At 46.8% G+C, this 20,001-nt stretch overlaps 7 protein-coding genes across 7 annotated transcripts; 2 read left to right on the forward strand and 5 right to left on the reverse strand.

The window, feature by feature from the left end:
* Positions 1 to 1,319: 1,319 nt before the first annotated feature.
* Positions 1,320 to 2,777, forward strand: H6S33_007878 (uncharacterized protein; the record flags this gene model as incomplete). The annotated part of the gene is made up of 2 exons (XM_044839239.1): positions 1,320 to 1,589; positions 1,650 to 2,777. The coding sequence occupies 2 exons, from the start codon at positions 1,320 to 1,322 to the stop codon at positions 2,775 to 2,777; spliced, it is 1,398 nt and encodes a 465-aa protein (XP_044688751.1).
* A 542-nt stretch (positions 2,778 to 3,319) lies between these two features.
* H6S33_007879 (uncharacterized protein) lies at positions 3,320 to 5,219 on the reverse strand (the record flags this gene model as incomplete). Its single annotated transcript, XM_044839240.1, has 7 exons — positions 3,320 to 3,626; positions 3,688 to 4,265; positions 4,323 to 4,439; positions 4,487 to 4,559; positions 4,611 to 4,795; positions 4,849 to 5,048; positions 5,114 to 5,219. 7 exons carry the CDS (start codon positions 5,217 to 5,219, stop codon positions 3,320 to 3,322), a joined length of 1,566 nt encoding a protein of 521 aa, XP_044688752.1.
* Positions 5,220 to 6,477: 1,258 nt separating this feature from the next.
* On the reverse strand, positions 6,478 to 7,560 carry H6S33_007880 (uncharacterized protein; the record flags this gene model as incomplete). The annotated part of the gene is made up of 3 exons (XM_044839241.1): positions 6,478 to 6,505; positions 6,555 to 7,367; positions 7,433 to 7,560. The coding sequence occupies 3 exons, from the start codon at positions 7,558 to 7,560 to the stop codon at positions 6,478 to 6,480; spliced, it is 969 nt and encodes a 322-aa protein (XP_044688753.1).
* A 1,380-nt stretch (positions 7,561 to 8,940) lies between these two features.
* H6S33_007881 (uncharacterized protein) lies at positions 8,941 to 9,267 on the reverse strand (the record flags this gene model as incomplete). Its single annotated transcript, XM_044839242.1, has 1 exon — positions 8,941 to 9,267. The coding sequence occupies one exon, from the start codon at positions 9,265 to 9,267 to the stop codon at positions 8,941 to 8,943; it is 327 nt and encodes a 108-aa protein (XP_044688754.1).
* Positions 9,268 to 10,311: 1,044 nt separating this feature from the next.
* On the reverse strand, positions 10,312 to 10,743 carry H6S33_007882 (uncharacterized protein; the record flags this gene model as incomplete). The annotated part of the gene is made up of 1 exon (XM_044839243.1): positions 10,312 to 10,743. The coding sequence occupies one exon, from the start codon at positions 10,741 to 10,743 to the stop codon at positions 10,312 to 10,314; it is 432 nt and encodes a 143-aa protein (XP_044688755.1).
* Positions 10,744 to 12,368: 1,625 nt separating this feature from the next.
* Positions 12,369 to 13,098, forward strand: H6S33_007883 (uncharacterized protein; the record flags this gene model as incomplete). The annotated part of the gene is made up of 4 exons (XM_044839244.1): positions 12,369 to 12,439; positions 12,504 to 12,639; positions 12,697 to 12,754; positions 12,815 to 13,098. 4 exons carry the CDS (start codon positions 12,369 to 12,371, stop codon positions 13,096 to 13,098), a joined length of 549 nt encoding a protein of 182 aa, XP_044688756.1.
* A 913-nt stretch (positions 13,099 to 14,011) lies between these two features.
* Positions 14,012 to 14,839, reverse strand: H6S33_007884 (uncharacterized protein; the record flags this gene model as incomplete). Its single annotated transcript, XM_044839245.1, has 1 exon — positions 14,012 to 14,839. One exon carries the CDS (start codon positions 14,837 to 14,839, stop codon positions 14,012 to 14,014), a length of 828 nt encoding a protein of 275 aa, XP_044688757.1.
* Positions 14,840 to 20,001: the final 5,162 nt, after the last annotated feature.

The raw sequence follows: 20,001 nt of genomic DNA on the forward strand, positions 1-20,001 counted from the left end.
TTAAAGGGTTCTGAGAAACTGAGGAGGGTGGATGTGCAATGCATATATTCGGATACGTCGTCTGTTGGGTATTACATCACTCTCAATGCTATACTCCTCCGGGTTCATTGTATGTGCATAGCAACATTCCGCTCGTTGGTGTCTCTTGAAACACATCACAAACAGCGCGGGCTCCAGGTCCCTACTCTTTCGACTATATGTATCGTTTGAAATTCCCTTGGAATATTGATTCCATGTTCTACCTAGGTAAAAAAAAAAAAAAAAGAAAAAAAAAAAAAAAAGAAAAGACAAAAGGCCGCCCGCTGGATACAACCTTTAATTTGAGATAATTTGTCCAACAGAGGGAGTCGACACCCTCCGAGCAATCCAAACCGACCCTGTCCAACGCCCAGCATCCAAAACGCCACACGTCTTCGACGGAAAAACCAACTCTCTCCCAAGATGGAATAATCGTCTAAGCCTTCATGACCTTGCACAATGTTAAATCCACAAGACATCACTCGGCCCAGTCGCCCAATGACGTAAGACGGGTATCGGCACAACAAGCTTAAGCCCTGAGCACGCTAGCTAGTCAGGGGTTCGTTCTGCGCGCACCAGCCACACACCGAAATAGGAATACCAGAGCGAGCTACTCTACTTCTTACCAACCGGGCCTGGATTTCTGATCGATTGCTTATCGAATATTACATAGAAAATCTCTTCGCTGCACAGCAGCTGGCTGTCTACAAATTTTTTCTCTTTCAGCTCTAATGATAGCTCTCTCGCGGAAATAGAGGGGGCCGTGCATGCCTGGCCTGGCCTGGCCTTCGGGTAATTATAGCTGGTTATTAGTATATATATACGAGACCTGAGTAGGTTGGGCGGGACAAGCTAGTTATCTGAGTCCCTGAATCTCATGTCATGGCCCGTAAACTTGTAATAGGAATGGATACATGTATTTATGTCTATACTCGAAATCAGATGTGGTCGATGGTATCCAGCATCATAATCACTTTATACTCACCTGCCTAGAGGCACCCACGGATAAATCCCTAGCGGCCCCCCACACGCATACGCCACAGCTGTCGCCAGGGTTGTCTCGGCCGACGGCCGTAACGGGCGGGTTCGAGAAGAAGCTCAACCACCACCAAGCACACACACAACCCGACATGGATGGATGGGTGGATGGATGGGTTGTCAAACACCACGGTACCGGAAATTACCCAGCACCGCAGCTGTCGGCCGACAACAGGCGACCCTACAAATAGCAGCGTTGCCCCCCCCCCCCTCACCAAGCCTCACCAATATCAAAACTAAAGCCCATTAATCCAGCAGCAGCAATGGCCGAAACAATCTCCCTCCAAAGCATGAGATCCACGCAAGACCTCACCAGCCGCCGCCGGCCCGGCGGACACACGAGCAGCGACATCACACTCACGCCGCCGCAGAAGCAGGACCTGGACCTGGACGGGATCGCCGCCGGCGCCCAGTCCGCCGGCGCAGCACCGGCCGTGCTGCCAAAGTCGCTGGCGCTGAAACAGCTCGTTGGCGCTGCGGTCACGCTGCTCGTTCTGTTCTGGGCAAACACTTCGTGGATCATGGGGAAGATGGTATGTATGCATCCCACGAAATAATGGAAATGATCCAATCAGCTAACTCGTAGCTCACAGTACAAACAAGCCGACCACGCCCACCGCCTCCACATCCTCGCCATCGACCTCGACGGCGGCCCCATCGGCTCCTCCCTCCTCTCCACCACCGCCCTCCTCAGCGGCACCCACGGCCAACCCACCTACGTCAACACCCCCTTCTCCTCCTCCTCCGCCTCCTCCGAGTCCTACTCCTCCATCTACACCCGCGTCCGCACCGGCGGCCCCATCTGGGGCGCCATCATCGCGAACCCCTCCGCCTCCACCAACCTCAGCGCCGCCCTCACCTCCAACACAACCACCCCCTACGACGCCACCACCGCGCTCACAATAATCTACAACGAGGCGCGCTTCCGCACCGTCGAGATCTCACTAATCTACTCCAACCTGCTCGCCGCCGCCGCCGCCACCGCCGCAACCTACCAGCGGTCGCACGGCGCCGCCACCATCGCCTCCCTGAGCAACGCCAGCGCGTCCAGCATCGCCGCGGCCCTGCAGCCCGTCGCCTACACCGTCGACAACATCACCCCCTTCGGCTTCTCCAGCAGCGTCCTGCTCAACACCGTCATGTTCGTCTTCCCGCCGCTGAGCCAGTTCTTCGTCGTCATGGCCGCAAACGGCATCCTCGCCGGCGGCGCCGGCGCGTATGCGCGCTGGTCGCTCAGGTCGAACCTGCTCGTCCGCGCGGTCCTGGGGACGGCGTATCCGTGCTTGATTGGCCTGTCGTGGGCCGGCTGGGTGTATACGTGGAAGGACGGCGCGGACTTGGGCGCCGGGCAGTACTTTTTGAGCTGGTTGACGGTCTGGCTGTATGCGTCCATCAACTTCTGGGTTATTGATGGGACGTGCGCGGTGCTGGAGATGCGCTGGATGCCGTTCTTTGTTATCACGGCTATCATCACGCAGGTTTCGGCTGTGCTGTCGCCTATGGAGCTGGCGAGCAACTTTTACAGGATTGAGTATTTGCTGCCGAGTCACCACATCTGGGGAATCCTCATGACAATCTTTGGGAATGGCGCCGCGAATGAGTTGAAGGTGAACCTGACCGTCGCAGTGCTGATGCTCCCAGTTGCGGCTTCGTGGGGCCTGTGGGGTAACTGGAGGAGGTGGACAAAGGCGTCTGCGGCGGTGGCGGCAGGGAGGGCGTAGGGTAATGATTGATTTGCGGGTTTTCTATTGTTTTGTTTTTGGGAGTTTGGTCGCATATGTTCTTTGCTTTATACCACAGTTTGGTCTTTTTAGGGCGTTTACATAATTTGCATCTTTTTCACATCGCTATCAATCTTCATTTTACATACATCTGTTCGAACCTGCATGTACATACCCAAATCTGTTTTAATAGTTGAATTGTTTCGTTTTATACATGCGACTGTTTTGCGTTAATACGTATTGCCCGGAGATAAATAGAAACAGCAATGGATATTTATTTATCGCTGTACGTTTCCCTTAGTACATTGATTTCATTTTTAGCCTACATTACAAGAGCTAGAGGCCAATTGAAACAACACCTGAAAATGAATACTGCAACGTAGTAGAGCATGACATTGGCCCAGCTTTAATGAGAGCTGATCTGTCTTGACCCGTTTAGCCTCTACTTAGCCGTATGCCAATCCTATTTTTCTAAAATCATTGGTGCCTCATATCAATCAATCTCTTGCTCTAGCCCCGTTCTCGCATGAACCTCGCAAGCTTTATTCGTTTGTGGAATTCGAAGCCAATGAATCAATTGAGCCCATAGATCCCATAGATCCCATAGAGGCCATAGAGGCCATAGAGGCCATAGAGGCCATAGAGTCCAGAGAGGCCATAGAGCCTAGAGAGCCTAGAGAGGCCACAGTAGCCGCAGCTGTCGGGGACGCAGAGAACATAGACGTAGTGACCACAGATGCAGAGGTCCCAGAATCAGAGCCCAATGTAAGCGCTTTCAATAGTGATGATACTTGTAACTCGTCCCGCCTGCACTGGATCTTATGGTATGGCCAACGCCTATTTTGGCATCTATCGGAAGATGTTAGCTCCATTTTTTTATCACAGAAGTCAGCCCTGCATGTATACATACTTTGTTGAACAATACCACGCGCCGCTACATTTCTTGCAACGCTTTAGATTATTTGGCCTCCCACATTCTTCACAGATAGCGCTGTGCTTTGGCTCTGGTCCGTCACGGATAACCTCCATAATATACCCTACATACCCGTGGAGTGTATGTTCGGTATAGATAGGCCTTGTTTTTCGTGGATAGTTTCCGCGACAATCTCCAGTTCCTCTGAAATGTCCTTCTGTAGTTGTTGGTAGGAGAACATTAATCTTGGCACCAGATGGTATCGATGTGCGTGAGGATATTGAGTCTCGAACGCGTAATGTAGCTTCGTCGATATCAAACCTATGCGGGTCAAAGAACCAGTCAGGACTCTTCATACTTTCGGCATCTCGATAGTTCAGAGCACCGCCAATCTGGCGGTTGAGAAAGCGGTCTTCGGGGTTTCGTTCTATAGCCTCGAGGGTGTGCTTCCAATCCCCGCCGCCCATATCCTCGGCCGGACAAGCACCTTTACCGTCGAGGAAAACAAAAGAACCGTCAGAGTCAGCTTCCTCGAAAATTGCCTCAACGGCAATATGGTGCACCCAGTCATCACCCTACAAGTTTCTTTCAGCAAGTCTCTAAACCTATATAGCAACATCGTTTTCACTTACCAAATCGTACAGATAGCCGAGAGTCGATTTTTCATTTTCCAAGATATCTCCAAGGGTAAACAAATCGTCTGCAATATACTCATGACCATATTTATACATGTTTACCATATCGACATGCTAAGGAATCAGTCATATAATATAGAACATTGGGAATGAAGACTCACGTTAGAATCCCTAGGTCCAAACAGAGAACCATCTTTGTGGTCGGTAAACAGATATCCGTGATAATTACGAGACCTTCCTTAAAATTTAGCTTGGAATATTCTTAAACGGGGGTGCCTTAAATACCATCCCATAGCCGCTTGTAAGATTCGGTCCTGAAACAAATTTAACTTTAAACCCCCGGAAACCTTGATACTACGCGTGATATAATGATTCCCCAGACCATCCTTGATTCCCGGCATAGTAATTTCCAACATGTAATCACATCGGTTTCGCTGATGGCTTATCCTTGCCTCTTTAAGTTCCTTCATCTATACGGGGTTAGCTTCCTCTAGAAGTGCACAACATGTACTTCTGGCACTACCTTTTTCATGATGAGATGAGTAATAAATTGAGTTTGTGGTGTTTCCTTATCTTTATAGAGATGGCCAAATTTGGCCTCCCTCTTGAGATACCGGGGAAGATCATCCTTATTCTCCGCCTCTCCCGCTTTTAAATCATTGATACCCCACGTTTCGAATCGTCCTGTCCGTTTATTCACCTCTGGCTTAAAGAATAAAGGATCTAAAATGATATTGCCAAGTCAGTTTTTAGGGATGAAGACGCATTCACGCGGACTAGGGCCTTACCTGACAGATAAGCCTGGTGAAGCCCAGATAGGTCATCCTTTCTATCGATTTCTACCCAGTATCGTTTCCCGGATAATTCATGTGGATAGGGCGGTGGATTAAACATGGCCTTAGTAGTTCTATGAAGCCGGTTGTCGATTATATTTAGTTGATAGTCAAATCCCAGATGATTCCAAATATAGGAGGTTGAACGATTTGATGTCGAAGGCGAAAAGAAAGGCGGCAGTAATGACAAGAAGAAAATAAATAACTATTGATGACGTGTAATGAATTTTGTATAAGTGACCATTTCAGCTTAGAACACGTATGTATTAAACGGAAGGTACACTCTACATAGATGTAACTGAAGTTACCATGTCCTTCAGATGGGACCTGTGGTAACTTCGAGCTTGGGATATTTTTAAGGTCAGGGTTATACTACACGTATCCAATGCCATGTTAGGAAGTAGTATTCCAACCGCCAGTAATGAATTATCAATTAATCAATCATGCCATAGAAATAGAGCATCCCTGTGAGTGATATCCTGTGATGCAATCTCGTACATGACCAAGACCGTCGAGTGATAACCTATGATTCATACCCCTCTTTCCTTCCTCATTGATTAATTGATTTATTACGTGCTTGTGATTACTTACCTACTGCGATCATTGCTGCGCTGGGCCATTAGCGTAGAAGAATGGATAAGTGAATAAATCTATTCCCTAATCGGCAATTCCAAAGTTTAAAGCTGACCTCCACTTTAAATTCTAATCTCGATACTCCAATAAGTTTCACTGGCTCTGATGATAATGAGGAATAAACCACACCGAAGTCTCCAAAATTGACGATATATCTACCTGATAGTGAGCTAATTTAAACGAATACCATCTAGCCTGACCTCTGGGATGGGACACGTACCGCACGAGTACCGAATATCTCTATCCTCTTCCCTCAAAGCCTTCGGTTATACCGACTTAGCTAAATTTAATGAGATGGATATTGGATTTGATATGATTCAGCCATAAGTGTCCACAAAGGTAAGATCTTGCTATCTCAAGAAATTAGATGGGAACTCATCTAACTCATTGATTATATTATCCAGCCAACAAAGAAAAGTTCTTCGAATCCCGGCTACAGCAAGAGACGAGAGAATGATACAATAGCAAGATTGAATCAGGTGCATTTGCTTGTACACAGCTGTCCATTCTCCGCTGAGGGATATACTCAAAATCATATACTTCACATGCTTCTAGAATTCAAACAAAATGGACGGAGAAAACACTTAATATGTGTATATATATATACGGCACACAGCACCTCTAAGATTACAAATAATATTACAAATGAAGCCAACTAACTTTTCAACCAACCGACAACAATACTCTCACCCCTCAACCCCACGCTCACAGACACTGCGAGTAGTAAGTATTCGAAAAAGTGCAAGTAGATCCCGCCACGCACGTAGTTGATCCAGAATAGTTGGCACCGCCGCATTGTCCATATTTAGCTACAGCAGTTCCCGTAGATTCAGCAGGTGTCACAGAAGTAGTAGAAGTGGCCCTCGTGGTAGTGGAAGGTGAGGAAGCAACAGTGCTCGTGCTAGAAGAGGACACCAACCTGCAAACCTTCGGAACCGCGGTTCCTGCAGCCGTCAAATAATTTGCCAACGCGTGCCCAGTGCACTTCAACCCATTGACAAACGCCTTCGCAACCACATCCGCTCCCGCAGGGCTGGTGTGTGTGTGGTCATTGGGGAACAATGCCGGGTATACATTATCGTAACCCAAATCCTCATACGCAACCGCCACCCAGCCATAGTGGTCGATCCAAGTAGCGCCCTGGCTCGTATAGTTGCCTGCGGCATACTTCGAGTACGGCACGAACCTGTTCCCCTCACTGACCTCCGTGTGTGCATCGTTCCACGCGTCACCGTTTGGCGTGGTCGAGCTGACAACGGGAATACCACCCGCCGCAAGAACATCCTGCACCATCCACTTCTCGTAGGTGACGAAGGTCTGCACGACCTCAACGGTGCCGTCGGAGAGGGTGACGGTGGTGGTTGAAGTGTCGTCTCCGAAGAGGGAGGCACGGTCAGAGGTTGCTACGCTGCCGCCGTCGTTGTGGCCGAACTCAATGATCACGTAGTCGCCGGGCTCGATCTGGGAGACGAGAGTGTCCCAGAGGCCTTCACGGGTGTAGGAACGTGCGGAACGGCCGCCACGGGCGAGGTTGACGACGGTGAGAGACATGTAGTTTGCGAATGGAGTACCCCATCTAGACGGGCAAGTCAGTCATACAATTCAGGCAATGAGATGGAATAATGGGGGGATATATCGTACCCCTGAATGGTAGTAGAGGACTGTGCCATTGTCGAGTCACCAGCCATGAGAATCTTTGCTGCTGCTGGTGCTGCCGCGATGGCCGCAACAGCGGCGGACATTTTTAGGACGACGGAGGAGACCTTCATTTTCGATATATCGGGATGGGCTTGGAGATGTGCAGATGTGCTGGTTGCAAAGAGAATGCTTAGGACTCTTGTGAGGTGGGTTCAAGGGTTCTTATATAAAAAAAGGATCTTCCCTGGACCCCTGATGTAGAGTAATATTTCTGCTGAGTCGGACTTTTGGCACAATTCATCGCGAGTCTCCCATTCTTCTTCAGCGGAATTTTAGGGCGTCAATCCTACTCTGAATGGCCAGGAACATGTATGGTGCTGGCCACGGTCCGGAAAGTGCAGGAGGATCTTCCGCGACGTTGGTGCTGGCAAGGGTGGGAAAACTGTAAACATTTCTGCATGTGGACGTTTCCCCAATATACACATGTAGGTGCTCAATGTAACTCTATATACCCGACATGGATTCCCCAGGGCTGTACCGGAGGAACTGTGTGGGGCTGAATGCTGCCAGATTAAAGGAACAAGGGGGTTGACAGGCTGCCAGATGTGCACTTAGTTGTTCTATGTAGATGGAAAGGCTTCTCGGACTTCTCCCGGGCTAGTGTTTGGCGGACGAACCCAGCAGAGCAGTCCCAGCGACAAATCAATAAGGTACAATAGACGGCGGTGGTGTAAAGACGCGCACCAAAGACCCCACTCAAATCTATTAGATATTAGTGTCGGTGTTTCAATAGATCATATTTTCGAAGTCAGACAAGACACATCAGATCTATCGTGTCGCCCAATAGTGGAGTGCCTTAGCAAGGAGCCAGTTAATCGTTACTATTAATAGTACGAACCTCTAGAGAACTCGAGCTCTCGTCTTGCCAATGCAACCTTACCCATAATGCCATCCACTATACATGAAAGGCCAAGAACACGCCAGAACCGAGCCATGGTTTCGTCTGTAGCTTGAATCTTCAAGTATATTATCACCCTCCCCGCGATACCACGTTCGGTCGATATTCGAAACAACCGAACCTTCGGCCGGCGGGGTAACTCCTGACGGCTGCAGGGTTAGGGTTGAAACGGTACTGCGGGCCGCCCAAGGAGCCGGAACAACGGAAATGAAGGACCTCGGACGGTCAGTGCCCGACTATAACAACTGTTTCCTGAACTTGTACTTGCTTGGGATATATACGATTTTATATGCATAATACTACTCAGGGATAGCACCCTTACTGGGTAGAGTACAGATCAACTGATTCCGGAACCTGCCTAAAAGAGACCAAGAAATATTATCCTAATAAACCAGAAGTCTTTCCTCGCTAAACTCGCCCCTATAGCCAAAGAGAGAACGTTTTTGGCCTTCGAAGGTTAAAGTGAGCCACCGAAAAGGGATGTCCTCTTGGCTCGCTAGCATGAAGTATCCAAAGCTCAAGTTCCCTGAACATCCTTCCTATCCCGATTGGTTCAACAAGGATTGTCGAAAAGGTGCGCTAGGTCGACTGAAGGCTTGTGAGAGAGTCTATTCCTCCTATACTGTATGCCAGATTCAGTTCCCGGCGCTCTTGGTGGTATTCTTTTAAAAACAACGCCCAGCTCTTTGCATGGGACGGCACTCTCATCCATCAATTCAGGTGGTGCTTCCCAAGTTATTCCAGAGGCTACGGGGGCTCCAAGCTCTACTCCATCGTTATGCGCTAACTCTTCGGCCAACTTCTGCGTCATCATATACTCTTTATATCTATCGTGTGCCTCGTTTCTCATCCAAACGAACGACTTGACCGGTGGAGACATCCTGACATTTGTTGATATCGAGAGAATTGTCTTAATATATTTATCCAATTGCAGTCGTAAATGATCAGGGCAGTCCTCCGATGCTTGAATGGATGAAGAAGCTTCTTCTGGCCTCACTGACCAGAGTGTTGGATAAGGTAACCACGGAATTGACCGGCCAACCTCAGTTGGAAATAAGTTGAGTAGTCCCAGATGGAGTTGGTAAAATTCTTGATAAAGACGGCAGAGGCGTAAATTGGTACTATTCTCCGTAATCACGTTTAGCCAGTAGTAAATTAGTTCGTTGCTGACCGAGAAGGATTCAACACAGGCAGATATTGGTTTTGCCTTTTCATGAATATGTTAGCCTAGAAATGATACTAACACCGGTTCACTTTTTCAAAGGTACTTACGGAAGTTGTATTTTCCTTGCATTTAATTTTTAAGCAAGGCGGACAACTGCTTATAATCCCCCATTTCCGCCAACCTAAAACTAAGCCTCCAGGTCCAAAATCATACCATTGACTATTTGATATCTCTGATGCAAACAACGGCAAACTTAGAAACGATGGATTTGTTATATCTGCCAGGCTCAGTTGTGCGGATGAAGGCCTGTTAAGCTGGCTTGTCGCAGAGCGCAAGGATCCAGATCGATCATTACCCTGGTCCGCCGAGCTTTTATAAACCCCAGAGACCTCCAAATCCGAATCGAAGGCGCATTTCTTACTTGAAAATGATGTGAAAGACCGACGATTTAAATAGCCGGATAATGAAAGATGTGTCGAATATCTTAACTTCCGTATTATCTGGCTTCCCCTTGATATTTTGGTATGTTCATTGTTCAGTGTGCTAATAGAAACTGCCAATGTGCTTGCCGTTGATAATGAAGGGGAAGTTATCTCTTCTGTTCTTTGCATCAACTCTAGTGAAGTCCTCTGGCTCTCCATCAACTTCGAAACAAGGCCAGATAGCATTTGCATGCTTCTTTCGGCCTCTTTAGCCGATTTACTATTTTGGTCGTTAGAAAACTCCAAAGAATGACGAATGACGATTTAGGTAAATTATTTACCAGCCAAGTATACCGAGCATCAACACAATCGACGATTTATGATCCTTCAATCTTTCAAGAAGCAGCTTGATTGTATTCTCTCGCGACATCCATTTCGATCGGTCTAAGGTTTTCAAATCAGGACCAGATCGTAGTCCGTTGACCTCAGCCTCCAGTTCCGAGAACGTACACACACATCCCGTTAGAATAACAACCAAATCTTCAACAAGTATCATTGACTCCTGTGACTTTGTCGCCCGTCTGTCACCAACAAGAAACATTTGAAGGTTACACATAGCTGGGTTGATTAAAGCTATCTCGGCGATTATGTGGCCGACGAGACTCGGGGAATCCTCCAAATCCATAGTCAAGTGACAGAGGGTAGTGGTAATATGAGCGGCTGTTGTCGCCAGCCCGACAATTGAAGCTGAGACTGAAAGCGGATCCATAGGATTAACTGCCCTTTTTTCGCTTGTTTTGCACTTGGGAACAGTTAGAGAAGAAAGGTGTCGAGAAAGATTAATAGGAGAAAAAGCTTTCCTATTATGTATGACTGAGGAACCCGTGCCCCTCAACAAACGGAAGTGGCTCATCGTTCCTGTGTTGCAAGGAGGAGAAAAAGAAACGACGACCCATGGCGCGTATACACGCGTGTCACGAAGATCGAAGCGTAATTTCCCATTTCTTGGGAATGGAAATCTGGTAGTTCATCTGATAGGTATACGCACCTACATGAGACCATTGGTTCATGCTTTCCCGATCGGCGCTTCCGCTATGAGTATTCATCCCCCGCCTTCCTGTGGCATAGTACATGAAGAAGTATTCCGTCCAAGTACTATTGAGTAATGACTTTTCCACATGTGATGCAGGTTTATAGGTCATTCTATTGTGGAAAAGTCGAAATTATATTTTCCAAGAGGTTACTATATACCTATGTAGAGCCGAACGGGACTAGGTAGTCTCCTCGATCATAAATTAGGTGCACCCAGAGATCGATGACTCTTTGGTAATAGGCTAGACCTACATGTATGCTGATCTGTATCATGCTGTAACCGCCAAGGTAATCATTAGCATCCTGTGATATATCGATAGTCTAATCTTATCTAATGAGCCTCCCACGATATCGATGAAGCTAGGTGTTTAAGTTCTTCCACAGGAAGTGGCCATAATCATCGCTTCGTGTACTCGAGAGATATTCAAGGTAACCGAGCGGTTGATATGCTATAAGTTCCACCACCGGGAGAGGTTGTGGTGCTGACGCCTTGCGATGCACTATAGCTAGCTAATCGCAATAGCGGCCTTGCAATCGCTATAAATTCAGTTCTCAGTTCTTCCCGCCCAACTTCCCTAGAACCACTTTAATTACATCAAGCCCCTTGTCCCCGAATTGTAGAATTGGAGCAGCTTTGAACTCAGTTTCCCCGTTCAAATTTCTTTTTGGACGGGAGGGCCGCGCTATGGTTGGGCTGTTCTTTGTAGGGTTAGGGTTTCTTAACTAGTTTTTTTTTCTCCAAACGGTAAACTATCTTTATTTTTTGTAAAGAATAGATTCTTCGTAAGACAAATTCCGGGTTGCATATAATCAATAAATTATCAATCATAAAATAAATCATTTCCCCCTATAGTCCTCGATTTCAGCACCTGCCAAGACAGCCGAACCCGAGTGACACCGCATGACTCACTCGCTACCAACACCTCATCTCGGAAGTCCTTCTTCGAACAGGTCTGTAGATCTTATTGCTATGCTGATCAGGCCTTTTATCTAAGCTGCCTCAGTGCCTGCAGAATCCCAGACACCTCTGAAGCCTTACAAACAGAAGTCTCACTCGCTTATCAACCCAGCCGGCAATCTCCGCCCATTATTACGCTACCATTGCTAATAACCCAGCACCAATGACGTGACTTTGTAAGCAAGCAACAACTCCATGAAGCTAACTCACCTCCGAGCTCAAAGCCTACAGCTCTAAAGATATATCGGCCGAATGAATCCACACGGTATATAAATACAAATGCGCAGCCCACGCCCGTAACAATCTAGAAACCCAAATCACAGCTCTGCAATTAAACAATCACAATGGCCGACCCCGAACTCTACACCTTCCCCTCTCCTCTCGCCGGCTACGAGAACCTACCTCCACTCCCCACGTACGTGCCCTCATCAACCCAGCTACTCACACACATATCATAGCTAACAAGCCCACTCTACCAGAACCATCAATGCCGACGGAAAGTCCTTCTATAACCCTCCGGCCGAAAAGCTAAGCGACGCCTATGAGAAGTTTGCCGCTCCCATCGACAACACCGTCTCCCCCGGCGGCTTCGACGCCCACATCTACTTCTACCAAGTATGCCCACTCCCCCCCCACACCCCTCCTCCCAACCTACTAACCACCACCCTTTAGAACAACCCCGCGCAAGTCACCTATGCCACCGAGCTCTGGACGCGCATTCGGCGCGAATGTACGTCTCTCCTCCACCTCCTCTCCCCACAAACACTCCATACTAACCGCCATCTCCCAGTCCCCGAACTTCGCATCTACAAGATCTGGGACAAGCCCATCGGACCACACACACTCGCCATGTTCGAAGTCAACATCTTTACCCCCGCGCAATTCGGCGCGTTCGTGCCCTGGCTCGTGATCCACCGGGGGCCTCTATCGGTGCTACTGCACCCCAACACGAACAACCCGCTGCGCGACCATACGCAACGTGCGACGTGGCTGGGGCGGGAGGTGCCAATCGATACGGCGCTGTTTCGGAGGATGCTGGAGGAGAAGGGGAAGGAGTATCCGTCGAGGGAGTAGCACGGTTTGTGGGGGTAGGGGAGGCTGGAGGTTGTATTATTGTTGTTAATAGGTAGCTGGAATTGAATTCAAGTTATTTCTGGATTATTTGGGTATCTCCGAGATTGCTGGTTGCTTGGGCGGGCCATTATTATCATTAGCTGTACAGCTATCCGAATCGAGCCATCTCTGATATTTAGTGGCCAGGGTTAGGGTTGTGCCTATATGGAGTTGCCACAAAATATCACCGCAGCTATTCCCTGGATGTATGAGACATTGGTAAAATCTCTCTCATGCATTAGCGTGGCCTATCCAGGAAATGATTGACTGAGGTAAGGCAGCGAACTGCGAACTTTATGGCACCGTTAAGTATTCCAAAGACCGACAAAGGCAGCAAGCTGCTTACCTGGACGTTTTCTCACCCAAATTCAAGGTCACATGACGTTCATGCATGAGAGAGATTTTACCAATGTCTCATACATCCAGGGGATAATATGCACTTAGAATATACATGGGTGCGGTCCGTGGGTACATGTATGGGGTGCTTCCGAATTCAGAATAAATTGCTTTTTACGTGTGGGGTAAGAAGGATATATATATGCTAGTGCTTGCCGGTTTGGGGGCAATGAGATAAAGCTCAAGTAGAGGATTGAAGACTGAAGTGAAACTGGTTTTATCAGAGATAGGAGGGAATAGATAAATTCTAAAACTACAAGAAGAGACCATAGCTAGAACTCATGTATCCAGCCTGTTCATATGGCGCGTTATGTGGTATGACTTAAAAAAAGTATGACGATCATTTTAACAGGACTCACCGTATTCATTTCCTCCTTCTCTTCTATATCATGTTCACTGTATCCTCATTTTCCCTATTCGTCGTACTCGCTATCTATCTCTTCCTCCTCCTTCTCCCCTCCTTCTCTTATTCGCCCTATTATGTCTCCTCTTCAGCATAACTATGTTGACTATATGCTTCATTCCCCTCTCCCTCTCCATCAGAGTCGTATTCACCGGATCCTTCCACTTCTTTCTCTCCCTCATCCCTTCCCTCTTCCTCTCCCTCCTCCTCTCCCTCCTCCTCATCGTTCCCTTCATCTTCCTCTTCATCGTCTTCGGCGTCTTTGTTACCCTCTGCTTCAAATTCCATTTCCCCACCACCCTCGTCGTCCCTGCCGTCTCCGTCGATCGTGTATCTCATGTAATTCATATACCCGGAAGATTCCAGAAATTCTTCACGTGTGCAACGGTCCTGATGTGCGCAATGCATCTGATATTCGGATATTACTCGATATTGGGAACAAGTCTGAGGGTCTGGGGAGTTGGGCGGATCCTCATCCTCATCGCCATCGTCGCTGTCGCTGTCGCTGTCGCTATCGCTATCTTTAGATACTTCTTCCACATATTCCCCATCGCCATCACCATCATCATCATGTGGTTCTTGCTCCTCTTCCGCCTGAATTTCCCCTTCTAAATCCTCTAGTTCGTTTTCGAATTCCTCATCATAATTCTCTTCCTCTTCCTCGTGTTCATCTTCTACGTCGTATGAACCTTGACTTTGCTCGTTGTGCCGTGTACTTCTATTCAGCTGGAGGCTTGTCTCACTTGATCGCTTTGTGCTGTTCTTAGCTACTTTCTTTCTCTTTTCGGATCCGTCGAATGGCTTTGGTATGTTGCCTTGAGTTACTGGCTCTCCTTCGATAGGGTTATTAAGTTGTCCCAGCATAAACATGGGATTCATGTTGGGTTGAGTTGAGATGTTCATGCTTTGTTTCTGGTGTTGAGGTTATGAGGTGTTGAGTAGTTAATTCAGATATATTAGGGGACATATATAGTGAAAAGTTTGTGCTTAAGGAACACAAAGTGGAGAGTATAAGGTGCTGAAAGAATATCTCTAGAACGATCTCAAAGATTATGATACAACGCCCTGGTCTGGAAAACGGAACAAGGCTAGAAGAAAGCAGAGGATTCAAACTTTTAGTTCTCCAATACACATATCTTGGCGCTTGTAGTACATAGAAATTTAATTCTCCATGGAACTACATGTTTCCGGATGGTTTCTGACGTTTTCAAATAAGTTGCTATTACAGGGCACGCAAAATCATTGACTTGGCGCGTTTTCATAGGAGAGTAATCTTCAAAAAGGTCAACGGTCAGGACTTACGAATGTACTAGATATCGATCCCCGCCGAACTTAGAGTATAATAAGATATCGATGAGGAAATGTGTTCTTAAGAGAAGGTTTCTTTTGCTTATTGTGTTACGGAATAACATTTGTAGATGTTTGTGCACGCATACACCCAGTGTGGCCGCAATCTGCATAACTGCATGTAATCCTTACGCTGTCGAGAAATGCATATGGCTGGCCCTTTGTTATGGGGACTTTTGTACGTATTATTCGTACTGTTATTGTTTTAAGAAGTGGGTGAGCCCGTGGTCCAATATACATGAGATCCAGAGAGCCCTCTTCCTTTCCACTAGCTTCTAACGGCGCCTGTGCTTATAACACACACCAACGTTAACAGGGGCCACAAGCAGCTACAGTCAATCTAAGTGGATTATTGGTGAGAGATTTATTCAGATCCAATAGATGTTTGATAAAGAAGTTAAGGAATCTTTTAAGAAAGCCATACTTTTGGTCCCCATAAAAATGTTCGCATTCTTATACTTTACCTAGAACATTCTTATCTGCAAATACCCGCGGTGATAATTTCACGATATGAGAGGGTGCTGAGACTTCGTTAGGTTAGTAGTGATACCGTGCCAAACTCTGTAAAGCCTGGGCACGAGACAGCCCTTGAATAATTTAAATATGATCGATATTCTGGCACAAGGCTGATCAGTACTAATATGGTACGGTATTTTTAGGATTTTCTTAACCTACTAGTAGCTATTCGGCGGTTGCTAAATATCTAGGTCGATACTCATTTTTCTAGATGCAAAGAATAACGGCGTTCAAACAGCGTTACTATCTGGTTCGGTCGACGTCACTAATTACGATGTGGACTGAATTCTCAAGGATAGTTAATACCAAACTACAAGATCCCAGGTTCCTTTGATATGATTTCAATCAGCCCAAGATCTCCTGTTCGTCAACCGGCAGTAATCGTGCAGCCAACGACTATCAATCACTGAAAACTGTCAAGATTTGGTGGCATTTTAGAACGTTTGGTTAACGCGCGAGTAAAGTGCATGTGTTAAATTGATTGATGGTTATTTAGGCGACCAGTATTGCTTGTATTTTCACTTTTAGTACGGTATGTGCATAGAATGTGTGACTATAGGTGCTCTAAATGAGAAGTTTGTAGTACTACTCTGGCCGCGCGAGCCGAACAGCTAGCAAACTGTTAGTATCAGGCACTTGGCAATAAATCAGGGTTAGGGGTATTGGCATATATAGCCAACCAGAAACGCAGGGCGGAGCGTTTCGTCCTTGCTCCAACTTCTGCGGCCAAATTTGAAAGACTATAATAATGAAATTTTTGACTTCATAATAAAAAGGGAATATTCGTACCTGCACATTGTATACCGGGCGAACAATATCCGCGACGCAACGTGTTTCGATACCCGCCATGGGTTATGCAAGTTCTGTAGGTACAGAACAAATGAGCCCCAAGGTGTCTATATAAATATAGCCCATTGGTTGTGTAGGCACCAAATAGTTGTCATGGTGTGGAGGCCGTGCAGCTGCAGGGGCTTCATTCTTGAGTACTCTAAAGCATCAAGTGGCCGGTCATGCAGCGGTACGTACATGTAGTACAACCACACATGAATAAAGTATATATCTCACTGGTCCAGACGATGCTTCGATGTGTGTTTGTGGTACTCAAAAGCTGCAAGAAACAATATACAATTTTTTTACTGGATGATTGCCAGACATCGAGGGAGGCTTAGTCTTTCTCTCAGGCCATTCGATTCCACGAGTGAGTCAAAAGAAAATGCGAATGCGTATTTAACCAAGTATTTCCCTCTCTCAAAGTAGCCCTTTTAAAAAAGGTCCACCACGGGCCGCGCTTGAATCAAGTCTCGCGAGCCATATATCATTAGAGTATCTGAAACCTTTTGATTATTGGTATAGTCAGTGAGTTGAGATCTAAGATGTTATTCGGTCTTGAGATGAGGGGAGGGCTAGATGATGGTAGAGCTCAATGATAGGGGTAGGTATTACATGGATTCAGGCATGTTGCCGTAGTGAAAGAGATGTGGTAAAGATTTCTGATAGGTGAAATAATTTCAAAATGGATCGGGAGTACCAAACCGGAGCCCTTCATCCACCTGTAATAATCATATAAACAAATTGTTTAACTACCTGTGCGTATTACCCCCTCCTCGACGCACCTTGTGCGTAGTATTTCGTCCATTACTGTGCGCACTCTGGCGAAACCTAGGCTCCCCAAAACCCTGTATATATTGCACGATATATGCATGTGTGGAGAGCGTAGATGCTGAGACAAAGTAATGCCTTCAACATAACTAGGAACTCGAACATATGAGAATTGCGTGAATAAAATTCGATTGCCAGATCGATCTTGATTATTGTGGGCCCAGCCCCCTGCCTAAGTATTCTCGACCTATGGACTACTGTTGATAGACAGGGGTTCGGGCCAATGAAAAAGATGTATTTCTCTTTTTGGCATTATCCGTTACTGTATTTGGGTCCTATCCCTGTTTGCGGGGTAGCAATGATCAAAAACTAATCTTGGGCGATGAGGTGATGAGATCTGAAGATTATTATCCAAACCACACTTTCTAGCCCCTGCGAAGAGGCAGGTCAGCACACATGATAGTTACACTCAGGAAGTTGACCAAACAGATTCCATGGATCCATGCCAAGTCTCCCATCTGATCTGTAACGCCTCAGTTTCCGATCCACACAAGGCTTCGGCCGTGGGTTTCTCTTGCTGCATAAAATTAATAGACACTTAGGTAGACTGTAGTACCTGAGAGAAGGATAAAGACTCACACTCGGTTCATCCCCGCAAGGCTTACATATATGGTGACCTATATCTAGACGACCAAACCTCTCCACAAGCACCCACACTATCATGATCTTTCTCCCGGTGTTTCTTCCGCCTACTTGGAAAACGCAGATCCGCTCAGGCCCGTTAGCGCTCTCATCTCGGATCCCTCCTCCCCCGACTTCCTCGTCTGTTCCTGAATGGGGTCTTTAAATGCAGTTGGGATCCATGATGATGTCTCTCGGCTGTGCGAGCTGGTCAGAGGTAATTGATAGAGGCTGATATGTCTCCTGTCGGCTGCGTTAAATCCCGGATCCCACCCCCATCTCCCATTGCTCGGCTTTCTAGCTCAACGGCCTTATGACGAGGAGGTATGGGTAAAAAATCCATTAATTATAGTTCAAGAGAGATAGCGACAAATCAGATTGGCGGAGGTGGGGGTATTTTACGGACGGTATTACTAGTGGGCTCGTGAGGAACGAGAAAGCTGCGGGATTTTAAATGGGTGCGCACCGAAGCCATGACGGCGGGTGTGGCAAAGAGGACGGTAGTGAGAAGAGGATACAGAAGGGCGTGGTTTACCTTTATATTGCCATACGGGTAATTAGGATTGAAGGTAAGATGATTGTGGATCGGAAGAGTTTATGGGTGGATTTTAACGAGACTACATCCATGTAGATGACCGGGAACGACCTCTATTGGCTGGTTACATGCGCGTGAACTGGTCCCGACAGTGTGGTGCCGAAAAATGAAAGCAAATCATAAACAATCACTCAGTCTTCCGACCCGGTACTCATACATGTCCTTATCCCGGACTGAGCACGCTACAATGTGTTACCTAGCCGTTTCTGGACGAGCGACTTTATGTACGTTTAACACTTTCATATTCCATAGATCGTGAGTGTACACAATCGGCTCACATGGATTATCCTAGCTACAAAAACCTATCGGACAAGAGAGATACAATAATTCGAATTCGACATCATCACAGTCCATTGAAATCAGCCATAGACTTGTAATTGCTGATTGTTGGGATTCAATGTCTCAGACGATGTATATTGTGGGAATGTTTCTCGAGATCTCGCTGCTGGTGCTCTCGCGCATGTTTGGCACCATCACACTCATCTCGAGTAAAACCAAACAACAGTTTATGATACAAACTCCATCCATTGAGATTACCCCTTCGATCAACGGCCGGCAATTGCGCGGAGATTATCAAGGCAGAAACTACCACCTGAGTAAGTACACATCCTCTCCGTTGTTACTATAGAGTGGGTGGTTTTGATATTAGTGATCTCCTATTAAGTTAGTCGAGATATGATGAGCATCTACTCTCACGCTTATATGCGCAGGAACAAAATGCGCAGTTACTGACCCCTGCGCTCTGTGTGTACAACATTCATACTTCAGAGGACCATGCTTAAGATCCACCCAACATCAACACGTCAGTAGAGCATGTACATCATATCTCGACACTCATAAATGTCCGAAGCTTGCACTTTTCTGCACTGCGAAAGTGTCTTCAAAGCTCTAGCTCAGTCAGTGTGGCTTGTTTTGTACACACCAGTATGCATAGTGGCCTGCGCACCTCCTTATCCAATCACCTCCTAGCCGAGCCTCAAACACTACTCTAATCGGTTTAGAAAGAAATAAGCGAATCTCGCATCGACGGTGCACCTTGGGCTACAACTATGATTTATGGAAGATTTTGGGTCATGATTGCTTTTTCTTGCATTGCTGGCACGTTGAATCTACTTCGTATGGTTGACCCTGCAGAATATAAACCCAATTGAGCTGAGGCTGTGCAAACAATTCCAAACAAAATATCCTGGCCATACTTTATCTCCGATTTACTCCCCAATATTTGGTACTGGGTTCCGGGCCAGCAATGTCAAGATCATCGATCGTCACTCGGCTTCCCAGCTGCGTGGTCCGCCATGCATACATATTTTTTTTATTTGTTTCACTC

The sequence above is a fragment of the Morchella sextelata genome (genome assembly GCF_020137385.1).
Source record: "Morchella sextelata strain SCLS chromosome Unknown scls_24, whole genome shotgun sequence".
Classification (NCBI taxonomy): domain Eukaryota; kingdom Fungi; phylum Ascomycota; class Pezizomycetes; order Pezizales; family Morchellaceae; genus Morchella; species Morchella sextelata.